This window comes from Rosa chinensis, chromosome 5 (assembly GCF_002994745.2).
Source record: "Rosa chinensis cultivar Old Blush chromosome 5, RchiOBHm-V2, whole genome shotgun sequence".
Classification (NCBI taxonomy): Eukaryota; Viridiplantae; Streptophyta; class Magnoliopsida; order Rosales; family Rosaceae; genus Rosa; species Rosa chinensis.
In genome coordinates, this window is record NC_037092.1 from 52853408 (window position 1) to 52866899 (window position 13492).

At 38.1% G+C, this 13492-nt stretch overlaps 1 protein-coding gene across 2 annotated transcripts; it reads left to right on the forward strand.

The window, feature by feature from the left end:
- The first annotated feature begins 181 nt into the window (after positions 1–181).
- On the forward strand, positions 182–5538 carry LOC112167578 (E3 ubiquitin-protein ligase BIG BROTHER). Of its 2 annotated transcripts, none has more exons than XM_040519384.1 (9): positions 182–385; positions 991–1065; positions 1165–1334; positions 1800–2043; positions 2629–2663; positions 2839–2883; positions 3874–4001; positions 4890–4948; positions 5044–5152. In XM_040519384.1, the coding sequence occupies exons 3-8, from the start codon at positions 1194–1196 to the stop codon at positions 4933–4935; spliced, it is 639 nt and encodes a 212-aa protein (XP_040375318.1). In that variant the 5' UTR covers positions 182–385; positions 991–1065; positions 1165–1193; the 3' UTR covers positions 4936–4948; positions 5044–5152. The 2 variants fall into 2 exon arrangements, with proteins under 2 accessions (XP_040375318.1, XP_024160386.1); XM_024304618.2 differs by lacking the exon at positions 4890–4948 and adding an exon at positions 5236–5538 and having other exon boundaries at positions 190–385.
- Positions 5539–13492: the final 7954 nt, after the last annotated feature.

A 13492-nucleotide genomic window follows, 5' to 3' on the forward strand; every position in this document is an offset into this window, starting at 1 on the left:
CAAGTGGAGAGAGAAGACGAAAGAAGGGAAGGCCGGAAGGGTAAAGGTAAAAAAGCAAAGGGTATATGGGATGAAGGATGATTGTTTGTTTAGCATAGGACGCGTGACAGGCGATCCCAATCCCCTCATCCAACGGACTTCGCGTGTCACTGAAACCACTGCATTTCATAAAGCTATGGCGCACACACACACTCTCTCTCCATATAAGTGATGATATAACTAAAGGACAATAGAGACAGAGAGAAAAAGGAGCATAGAAACCCCAAGCTGCTCAGCTTACCAAAAAGCCATTTCTTTCTTCCTTCCCATACACAAGCCTCAACCTCAACCTCAGCCTCAAGAAGAAGAAGAGGAAGAGGCGCTTCTCAGCAGAAAGGCCAGCAATGTCTGTTCTTCTCTCTCTCTCATTTTCCGCAGTGTTTCTCTGATTTTTTGTTTGTTTTTGTTTTTGTTTTTGGTTGATACGGTGCGATTGGAGATCAATGCGGTGTGATTAGGGAGATTTGGCTTATGGATTCCTTTTCGGTTTGATTGTTGAGAGTAGAGCGAACGAAATTAGACGACTGTTTTGTTTGGGTGTTTTGGATCAAATGCTTCATGATCTCATTTCTACAGCCGTTTCTGTTGAATTTCTTTCCAATCGCAACCGGCATTTTGTTTTCGTAGTTTTTCGTTTGGTTTCTGAATGACTGTGTTTATTTTTGCGGAGAAAACTATTCCATTAGAGATTTGTGTGGTGAATATAAGGGAAAAAAAAAAATTGAAGGCAGTAGTGATTTGGTGACAAGGAAAAATGTAGGAGTAGGTGACTGGAGGCTTCGTTATTACGCATCTTAGATCTAACAATGACATTTGGATGTAGGAATCTGGCCTTTTAATTTTCTCTTTTCGTCTAAGTTTCGTCAATGTGTCTTGATTTATTTGCTATTTGATGTGATTTGATTGTTTCTGAAGTCTTAAATTTATGTCTGGGGTGATTTTGATTTTCAGGACCCTCTCGCAAAACTGACTGGCCTGGAATTGTAACCACATGCTATTGGGAGCTGTAATTTGTCGAAATATCAGGTTGTTTACATCTGCTGATTTCCTGTTATGCTTATTTGTTCATTTCATTGTGTCTGCATCACTGGCTCATTCCTTGTGTTCTCTCGTTGTGCTATTTAGATTATTCGTCTGACTTGTAGTAGCTGAAGATGAGTTGGAACCCGCATATGGGAGTTCATTACCCCTACAACAGCTGTCCCTATAGCACGGTGGGTAGCTTTATGGACTATGTTGAAGGCCTCACCTACGAACATGTGAACTTTATTTTTTCAGGGGATTCACATGCTCAGGTACTGTAGTCAAGTATCTATTCATTTTCAGCTGTCCAAACATGGTGATTTAATTTATTATTATTATTTTTTTTGGCAAGCGGTGATTCTTTTATTTAGTGTTTAAATAGTTTCCAAAATAAAATATTAGTGTTTAAATAGGTTGAGAATGGAAATCAGATTCAACTATCCTAGTTTGTGGTATTGATTGTTATTATGCTTCCCAGATGTAATTGTTGTTGGATTGCAGTTCCAGTCCTACATTGAAATATGAATGGTTATATGGACTGCCATGATAATCACTCACAGATGGTGTTGCCTTATTACTTACTTTCCTACTGTTAATAATGCAAATCTTTGGACATTGTATGGTCATCTGTGATATAGACTCTGTATAATCTGTTCGTTTCTTGCTTGTAATCAGAAATCACTTCAGATATTTCAATTTCATTGCACATTAGATTTTATTCCTTCGTACATGTGTAGGAGAGCACTTACCCATCAATGAATACGAACTATTACAAGTTTGGGTTAACTGAACCTGGGAATACTTCATATTATGATCTTGGTTTTCGTCATTCCTATGAGTTCAATGATCCTATCTCAAGAAGTGGTGAAGAAACAAGGCCTTTGCAGTACTCTTCAACTATTCCTAATGAACAGAATGTGGCAAGGGATCCACCATGCGAAGGAAGTGCAAACACTTCCACATGTGACAACCCCAGAGAATGTATGTTCCATGTGCTTTTCTTTTTGTGATGGGAGATGGGGTTCCGGGAGGTGATATATAATTATAGTCTACTTGTTTTCTTTCTGGGTCCTAACTAAATGAGTGGCCCTGTAGAAGAGTAAAAATATGATTTAGAAGATAAAACAATGAAACATTGACTAAATATGTTCAATGGTCATGAGTTTCCAAACGTGGATAGTCAGGTTGCATTATCTAAAGTAGGTCTTTTCTTGAATTCTACAGAAAAATTTAATATGTTCTCTCCTGTAAAATAAATTTTCTTTGAATAGAGCGTTCCTTTAAATTGATCATATACTTGGATCTCTTATTTCAAAGGTTGGAACGATTTCTTCAGTTTTATATTTCAACTATGTATATGATTTTGAACTATGAATTGGTTCAATATTGTCCTATTTTTTCGGTCATGTCTCTTCTTTAGTTTGGGTCTACTGGTCGTGCCTGCTATTGTCTCTTTTGCTTGGGTCCTTGTTCGATCCTAATGTCATTTGGTGTTCTAATCAATGAAATATATGTTTGACATTTGACAACTTTTCATTCATACTGAAGTATCCTCATATATTTCAGCCCCTCGAAGATATCAGAACTCCCAGGATTATCAGGTAATGTAGCTTATCCATGGTGTTTGTAATCGTAGCTTTCGTTACCAGAAATTTTGGTCTTGCTATTATTGCCTTAAAATGCCTTAAAACTACTTTTAGTTTGTGTTTATCTAAGAAGGATCACGATAGTTTAAAATGTTAATAAATAGAAGCTTTTGTGCTGTGAAATATGCAGGTTATTTTGGAAGACAACATTGACCCTGATAGCATGACTTACGAGGTTAGAGCTAGTAGTTCCACACTCTCTTAGGAACCAATTAGATGATGCAATTCTATTATCAACTCATGGATCTGAATCTATTGATCTATTTGTTTCACTACATTCTCTATTCCATAGGATACTATGGTTCCAATAAAAACAAAAGAAGAAGAAGAAGGGTAATATGGTAACAAGGGAATGTTTTAGCTAAGGTTTATACTGGAACGAACTAATCTATCATTCAAGAAACCTTGGAATTTAACTGTGTGCTGCGGTACCGTCTGTTGATGGTACAGATTAGCTTCATTGGTAGCAGCATTTCTTGTTTGCTAAACAATAATAGAATGGGTTTTCAAATTTATTGGTTTGTACTTTGTACTAATGAGGGAACTCTTCCAGATTTCATGAACTCTAATTCTCCAGATGCCTGGAACTGGGAATATCCTTGAGTTCAAATTTTATTTTGTTATTTTAAGCGCATTTTTTGTTTTCTTACATGCTACATTCCATGCATAACATTGTAGAAAGTTCAGTTTCTTGCTTGATGCCCAATTAGATGATGCTTGAACATCTCATAAGCGTCTTTCCTCCCACTCCTCAAAATCATGTTAGAATTGATGGAATAGTTTATGGTGATCATGATACAAATAATATGGAGTCATTTCTGACTTTAGATGTTTAGTTCTTTTATAAATTGGATTGTATCAATTTATCTAGTGTCTGCTGGAATAGAAGTTTGAGTGAGTAATTTATATACCTGGCTAGTCTGATCAGATTTTACTCAAGACTTTGAGTTTGGATCTGGTGTAGTGTTCTATCCATGGGAGGGATCTGACTCCATTATCATTAGTGAGTGAATTGTCAAAAGATAAAGACTTACATTCTGTAGTACCTGTTTGCGGTAGACGTATCGTATGGTTACATCTAGTACTTGTTATGAAAATTTATTTGATGCTTATATTTAGCAATGCTTATATTTGAATGAATATCTGACAATAATTTTCTGTTCAGGAATTACTAGAATTAGGTGAGGCAGTTGGAACTGAAAGCCGAGGTCTTACCCAAGATATGCTTTCTTTGCTTCCAATCTCGAAGTACAAGTGCAGCTTTTTCTCAAGAAAGAAATCACGGAGTGAGAGGTATAATTGCCCTTATTTATTGTTCTTTTGCGGAAATGTGATAACTCTCTCTCTCTCTCTCTAATAATTGAAAATCAATGGTACATTTATGGTTTGTTTTGCAGGAATAGCTTGCTCTTTTATCTATTTTTGAATAAACTTACCTGTAAAAGACAAGGAAAATGGTTTTTCATTGTTTTCATTCACACGATATACTGTAGGGACTTATTTGGGAAATCATAATATTTTGTATTAGTCCGGAATCCCCTTCGTGCACAAGGGTATACATTTTTATTTTTCTAAAATGTTTCTACAATAGAAGAAAGATGTAATGTAGAAAGTTGGAAATCACATACTTGTAGTTCATATTGCTGGCAATGTGTGCCAATGTCAAGCGTTAAAAGTATGGACATGTTATAATCAACATTCTTTGTTGCGCCCCTGCTTGGTTTTACGCAAACTTGTGGTTTTCCATCTGTGATAGCATTCTATGTCCAGCCACTCATCACTACAGTAGACTATTCTTTCGTTGTAAGAGGTGAGAAGGTATAAGAATATGTTGGTCATGTTTACTTGTTACCAGGACAAGCCTTAAGCTGCAAGAGCAAAATGTCCTTTCTACTTTTCTTGTAAATATGCATATCCTTATAACTCATGTCTGACATTTCATGACTCCTTTTAATATTTTTAAGATAGCTTTTTATCATTCCTCAAGAAGCTAATTAACCCGTCCTTACATCAGATCAAATTAGTTTAGATTGCAAAACTCTATTAGTTGGATTGAATTTTTTTCCATAAAATTTAATGGTTTAAAATGTATCAACACTGTTAATTTAGTACTGATTAGTACTTTTATTTACTTAGCTTCTATCCCCTACTCGAAGTTTTTTGATCCATCTCTGTTTACAGCAAGAGGCTTTCTACATGCATGAATTGCAAAAATCTATGTCTGTAACTTTCCATTTCATGTATGTGGCAAATTTTTGTGCCGTCTTTTTTTGTTAATTTGTTTTTTTTTTTCTTTTCTTTTCGTTGGCTTAACTACTATTCTTGTTGGTTGCAGGTGTGTGATTTGCCAGATGGAATATAAACGAGGGGATCGGCAGATCACTCTGCCGTGCAAACACCTCTATCATGCTGGATGTGGAACCAGATGGCTTAGCATGAACAAGGCAAGCTGTTTTTAAGACAAATATGTTTACAATCATTTTGGGTTATTGACCCAAGTTTGGCTGACACTATCTTTCCTTGCCAGGCTTGCCCAATATGCTACACAGAGGTATTTGGTAATGGATCGATGAGCAAGAAGTAGTTCTGATTTTTAAGAAGAGGAGCCTTCATATACTGTTCTTTTCTCTTCAAATTTGGTTTATATAGAGATGTTTTTCCTTTATTGTCCACGCTGTTTTTAGAAGCACTTGGTTAGGGTAGTGTTTGGAAGCATGAAATTACTTCTTTCATAATTTGTCTGATTTCTATGGTGCTGATCCTAGAAACAAAATCTTAGCTTCTGATTTTGAACATATTACTAAAATAGGAAGATTACCTTTTCCAGAAATCTGGTGTACTATAATGCGAGATTGTCTATCTGAACTGTTGATCAGATGATATCTTATAGCATTGGCTTTGAAGCTCTGGCATGTTGGAAGGCATTTGGGCAATACGGAAAACAGTGGCCTGGCCAAAATACTACAGTATCAATTCGTATCCTTAGGGTTTAATTCAAAAAGTTAAAACTGATCTGCATCCCTAAGTTATTGTTGCTTGAGCTTCGTCAACCTGATCCATCAAGTAACAATTATGGTGTTTGATTTCTTTAATCGACCTCATACATCCATTCTTTTATTCTTGGGTTCAGTGGTAGCGGGAGGACTAGGGAAGTACTAGAGGTTCATTATCAGTTGAATTTTTTGTTCCTCTCTATTCAATCTCTTTGACGATGGTTATTGTGCGGAGGGCAACCGTAGAAGTTTGATGTGACTAGGTCTAAGTGTTAAGTTTGGTGGTTCTGAATAGAAGTACTCTTAATGCAATGAATTAGAATAGTAAACTTGGGGGAGCTCCTTCATTAAGTAGACTTGTTAATGGATTGACTTTGGAGCAGATTAACCTAACTCTAAATCCGTTTAGTAATAAAGAAAATGCATAATTGTCAATTTGCTATCTTAGATTTCACCATAGTGTTAATTTGCTATCCTAGATTTTATTTTAACCAACTGATGTAAGGGTAAATTAGCTAACATACAACTTAGGCTAGCAAATTTAGAAACAAAATTCAGCCCAACGCGACTTGATAATCCGGTAGATCATTAGTAGTCAAATTCAAGTCTATATCCAGCAAATTAACGAGATATTTGGTCTACTAATTTGACCCGTCTATTATGTTAAGTATTAAAATATTCACCATAGGTGGCAACATAGTGGGAAAGCTGATTTTATTAGTATATTATGACTTCGAGTAAACATTTACTTTCCGGTATGTCGCCGTATTTGTAAAGCGAATAGAGTAGCCAGTAGTGCACTATTCGCTAGTTGGTGCCTATTTAGAATACACACTTATGTGGAGACTCTCGTTATTATCTCGAGTTGTTCTTCTTATGCTTATTGTAATTTGGGGTTCAGGCATCATGTCCCCCCCCCTAATGTATTCTAAAGTTTCATTAATGATTAAAGCCTAAGGGCAACTGTGCAAGCCCTTTTAAAAAAAAATAAAAAAAATATTCAAACAATTTAAAAATTTTATATTAAAGGAATATTATGTATAAAAAATATAAATTTCTATTATTACTGTATAGTGAATGAGTGGGTTATTAATGAATCGGATTAAGGTTGATTTGTATTTAATCTATTAACATATCTGAAACATTAACGGATTAACGATTAACAAATTAAATTATCAAATCCAAACATCTAAACCAATAACGGATCAGACGTGTAAATATGAAATATGTGAGTGCAGATGCACTATTTGGACATTGGAGTACGTTAGAGTGATCTCATTTTACTCGGTTATTAATTTGATGATGATTTGATAGGCGGCCAATCATGTTGATTTACAATATGTCAATTTGCACCCTACTACCAAACCTCAAGAATTTGGTACCTACGAACTTTCTCGTCAAGTACGGTTTAACTCGATCATCTTCTCTAGAATTTGGTACCCACCCACCAATGGAGAATTCATTCTCCTCTAACTACCTCATCTAGAGTAGACTTCACCATATCCACTAAGTCAGGATTACCGTGGGAAGGAACCAATTAAGTCCGGTATGCCGGCCATACAACTCCTCACAAAAAAAATACCGAACATTATCTGAATGTATCGAGTCAAATGAACTCCTTAATTCTATCCATTACAGGCAGTTAGAAATAATTCCCAAATTCCACAAAAAACAATTGTCATATGCACTATTCAGTGAATTTTTTCCGACTGTACCATAACGTGTCCTGATCCTAGGACTTCCACATTTGCTTTGTAGGTTATCATGAGCATACCTTTGACTCTACCTCACAGCTTACCGACCTTCTCAGTTCGTTTCACTCCTCGATTACTCATCAGATCCCTACAATTATTGATGTAACAATGTGAAATGTATTGACGTTGGAACATCATGTTATAGCACATCCTAGAAGTAAAATTACATATCTTAGAAAATTAAGAGAAGTAACACAAACTGTGGACCTATAGTTCATGTGACATACGTAAATCCCCCCAGGGGGTAGCAGCTAGTGCACCACAAAAAGGAACACATTATGTTTGTTCTTAAGCGGACCACGTTCAAACCAACTCCAACAAACCAAGCTTTAACTGGCTGACCAGCACGCCACAAACTCGAAGACTCGAAGGAGCTGGAGACGGCTAAAGCCAAACTGATATAATCAGACTCAAGCGAACCAGACTCGAGCCCTGTTCAATAAGTTAATAGCATATTGATACGTCAAAAGGACTTGCCATAGCCTTCACTTGACTCGAATTAGATGCATGCGGAACTGTTAATACAATAGGGATTCTACTCCATCAATTCAAATCAATTATATGGATTACTAGCTTCAAAATTAGAATTTTTGTTTCAAATTGAGCTACTGCTATCAATTACCAACCAAAATTTTGATATTTTATCATTTGTACCAAATTTATTATTTTGTTTTTCAGTGTTACTAATTTTATCACAAATTTTCTTGCAATTATTGGAGATTGGCCTCTCAACTTTCAAACTCGGTGGCCGTGGGTTATACTATGCAACTCATGGCCTTGGATTAATTGACGTTAGGGAGAACTAATCGGTTAATTGCATAGTATACTAATCGGTTAGTAAAAGGCAAAAGTGATTAATTTTTTACTATGCAATTAACCGATTAGTTTTACAGCATTACATCATAGTTGCTCCTTCTAGAGAAGTATCCGTACTCAACTACTCATGAATTGGTAAGAGCGCAAAAGAAAAGGGCTATAAACGCACAAGTCTTTAGTTACATTCAAGCTAGTGTTCAAGCATTTGCATTTTGACCACATATGTATTAATTGCATCATTTCACATTTTCACATTCAACTTCTTAACCAGCTTTCTCTTCACATATATATAATTGCTCGAGACAGTCCATACCTTCATTTTCTTCCCATACGCTTTTACATCTTCACTCCCCTAAATATATACAAATGGATATTATCCAGCCGTTCAACACTTACTTACCTACCGTATATGCACCTTGACTCATTCATGGCCTCCTCTAAACAACCCAGTCGTTGAGGTACACCACATTTAATTCATTATCTTCCAACAATACTATTTGGAAGAATTGTTCCAGTCCAGCCTGTTATGTTCAATAAACAAACATGACCAAATTATCACAGACGAGTGATATTTCTCTATAAAAGGGCTGAGCTCTCACCCTTCTCAAACACAACTACTACTGCTTACTTTTCACTACCTACAAGTTTTTAGAAATGGGAGCCTTGGGACAGCCAAGGCCTTATTGGCTCATTTCAGTGTTTTATGGTTTGGCATTGTGCTTCTTAGCTAGTACTACTGTTCTTGCTAACAATCCTTACACTTATTCTTCACCACCACCTCCTCACCATGCCCCTGAACACCCTCCTCCCAAGTATCAATCACCACCACCAAAATATCCTGAGCACCCTCCACACCATTACAAGTCACCACCACCCCCGCCACCGCCGAAGCATGTGATACATCCTCCGTATCACTACAAGTCTCCTCCGCCACCCTCACCTTCACCTCCACCTCCTTATGTCTACAAGTCTCCACCACCCCCATCACCTTCACCGCCACCTCCCTATGTCTACAAGTCTCCACCACCCCCATCACCTTCACCTCCTCCTCCCTATGTCTACAAGTCTCCTCCACCCCCATCACCTTCACCGCCACCTCCCTATGTCTACAAGTCTCCACCACCCCCATCACCTTCACCCCCACCGCCATACATTTATAAATCACCACCACCACCATCTCCATCACCACCTCCTCCTTACGTTTACAAGTCTCCACCACCACCATCTCCATCACCTCCTCCTCCTTATGTCTACAAGTCTCCACCCCCACCATCACCGTCACCGCCTCCACCATATGTATACAAGTCCCCACCTCCTCCCTCTCCATCACCGCCACCTCCTTATGTTTACAAATCTCCACCACCACCTTCCCCATCACCGCCTCCACCATATGTCTACAAGTCCCCACCTCCTCCTTCTCCATCACCGCCACCTCCTTATGTTTACAAATCTCCACCACCACCTTCTCCATCACCGCCTCCACCATACGTCTACAAGTCCCCACCTCCTCCATCTCCATCACCGCCTCCTCCATACGTCTACAAGTCACCACCACCTCCTTCCCCATCACCTCCTCCTCCCTATATTTATAAGTCACCTCCACCACCCTCACCGTCACCTCCTCCTCCTTATGTATACAAATCCCCACCTCCACCTTCCCCATCACCGCCACCTCCATATGTCTATAAGTCTCCCCCTCCACCATCTCCCTCACCTCCTCCTCCTTATCTCTACAAGTCTCCTCCTCCCCCATCTCACTCTCCACCACCATACTACTACAAGTCCCCTCCACCTCCAAACCACTACTAAGCCTACGTACGGCTACATTTACGTAAAACAACTTGAATCAATTGGAATAACTTCTTCGCTTTTGGATGTGGGTATACAATTTTTTTTATTCCCTTTTTTAGTATTGTTTCTCTTACCAAAACAAAAAGTGTTCACTAATGAATGATTATAAGGGTACGTGTAGCTCGACCCGTCGTGTAATATCATCTCTGTTGTAAGCACTCACTGTATTACATTATTTAAAGAAATGAAAGCGAAGCAGATGAATCTTTATGTGTACGTACTTGTTTCATGTTTACTTGTTACATATGATCTTTGGGTTTTCAATTATGTATGCGGTGCCTAATTAAGTGCAAGTGAATGATGCTGCATCCTCCTCTACAATCTTTGGTATCAAAATTGATTTTACCTAGAGGCCTCATTGGAAGTTATCAATTGTAAAAGTAACAATTACCTAATAGATCGACGTATTAAGACTAAAACTCCATTAGGTAGATTCTATAAGGAGAGAAGCAGTAACTATTGGTGTATCCAGAACACAATTTACACTCACACTAGTTTAGTGTATTCAAAATACAATTGATGTGGTTTCTCGTCCTGATTTAAAATTGAGTGTAACGATACACTGACATACACTGTTTGACATGTTTTATCGGATATTAGGGCAGAACTAACTTTAATCTACAATCTGCCGCCCCACCCGGCCAATATAAACATGAAGATAGACAATTAGGTCACATCTGTTTTTTTTTTTGTTGGTATAAATGCAACAAAGATTACAGAATGCCTGGAAAGCCAAAACACAGAAACAAAGAACAGAAACATGGGCTAAAAGAAACAATAAGGAGGGGGAGCAGCAGCATCATAGAGCAAGATGCGCATTTTCGGGTTGGGGGTGGGGGGGATCGGAAGCCCAATCCACCGGTGCGCGGGGCACACCCTGCGTGATGCCAAAGCCGCCATCGATCAGGTCTGCAGTAGCATTTGCATTTCTACTGGTCCAAAGCCAGTTTACACGAATTAGGTCATATCTTTAGACACCCTTCACTGAAAATTAAAGCAGGTTGAACTGAAAATTTTGCAGCATTAATGCACTGCAACAAAATTTTAAGCATATTGACTTGGCTTAAATTTTGTCTTTGGCTAATCTTACAAGCATAGAGACGTAGATTATACATGTAAGAATGAACATATTTCAACTAGTTTGAATAAAGTCGAAAATCTGATGCTTATTGCCATGAGCAAAACAATGCATTAGGAAATCTAATGCAGTGGTATATGGTCGGCGTACGTTGTTTTAGTTTTTATCGTAGTAATAATTTAGGTTTACAAGTTCTTTTGGGATTTTGTTGTTTTAAGTTGTGTGGGATTACTTAGGGTTCAAGAATTATTTTGGTAATATGGGGGTTCTAGTTGTTAGTGCGGCTTCACAAATGTCAACTTCGACATTGTTGAAGTTGACATTTTGTCAGTAGTCTTTGCTGAGTCAATGAAATTGGGTGAAAAAATAAACAAAGAACATAATTCCAGTCTGGTTCATAAATAATTAGGGTTTTGAAGTATGAAGCAAATTTCTTTTTCTGTTTCAGCCCGAAAATGTCAGCAATTACGAAATATCAAATGCAAGTCTATTTTTAACATGTCCTAATGTTAACTTTAGCTACATGCTTAGTTGGGTTCCGTTAACAACTACCTTTAGAATTTGTTTTTAATGATGTCAAAGACTAGTTTTCTTTATTATTGATTATAATACGTGATCTATACTTTAATTTTATAGTTTTTGACTTTTTTTGAATCGAGCCCAGGGGGCGAAATAGTATATTCATTACAAATCAGAATAGGCCGTTACATACCATTCCGCTATCATTTAAGGACATAGACGGACAAGAAGGTAGTGGTAGTACCCACAATGGTACGTAGAAATAGACCCACTCATTATACATTTCAGATCATAGAGATAGCGGATATCCTCCTTCTGTACTACTCCAGAGACGCTACAGAGACATAGAGTGCATATCGGTGCTTAGTTTCCTAATACAAGAAATTATTGTAATTTAGAAAAAACTAAAAAACATAGGGTTGGGCCTAGACTCTAAACCCTAGCCCAAATAAACATTGGACTAGGGCAGAAAACCCCGCCCAACAATTTGCAGGCCAACATGGTAGTCCGCAAGGAAGTTCGCCCCAGGCCCATCAAACCAGTTCGGGCCAATCAGCCTGCTCCTCCCATCCCTGTTGTACAGCACCGTCCAGCAAGATCCGTCCGACCCACTTCGCCCGATCCATGTTGCTACGTCTTGCACTGCCACGCCAGCCTCTTGGCATTCCAAACCGCAACGACATGCATCATCACGTCGCCCAAGCAACGCTGCCACGACCTGCATCACTACAGAAAAAACCATCCCCGATCCAGGCTGCCCAAAACCCCACTGCCATCGATCGAGATCCCTGACGCCTGCGATCTAGGAAACCCATAAGTGGGGATCGAATACCAGCCCGTGTAGCCCGATCACCACCATCGGAACCATCCCAGCCAAACCAACTGAAAAGCCATAGCGCATTCCTCCGACGAAGTCACCATGGGCAGTAGTTCTCCCGTTCAGCAGCAACCTCATGACGACAGGAGGCCAGAGGCCATCCCAACATCCGGGCACCGCCGGACGAGAACAAGAATTCGAACGGAGGGAGCCTTAGGGTTTCTGAGGTGAGAGAGAATTTATTAAGAAGGTATAGTTTTTGATTTAGCTAGTATGTATGTATGTATGTGTGTGCACGCGCTGATTTGTTTTTGGTCTCTGACCGTCGTCTAATAATAATATTATGAAAGAGATTTCTCCTCTAGATCTTTATCGATCTGATGGGGTTTAATTATTCTTTGGGGAAGGTTCTAAGAATGGTCTATCTTTGACAATTGAAGTGTAGATAGATTATATAACTATGTGAGTACATAAAAGAATATCCTTATAGAAGTTTTATGATACACCAAATCGAACTATTAAATAGAATTAGTTGAATATTGAGGTAGATTAGTTTTATACAAACACAGAATAATCTACCAATATATAGAGACAATCTACCTATAAATTGAACTTTAATTTTATGTATCAGTATATGAATGTACTGTACTTCACACACACACACACACATGCCCTTCTAGTGAGAGATTTTTTTTTTTTTTTGTCATTTAAAGAGATAGCTTATTAGACCCACTTTTTGATCACATATTCACATCTCCACCGTTCAGTTTTTAGGTCTATATGAATAGATTACCTTTGCAAATTTTCAGCCAAATTAATAATCATTAAGGTATTCAAAACTGCCATTTCCAATTATGAATACGAACAGTTCAGGTTGGATAGATTTGATTTGTCCAATGATTTAATCTAGTTCGATACCTTAATGATCATCAATTTGGCTGAAAATTTTGCATAAT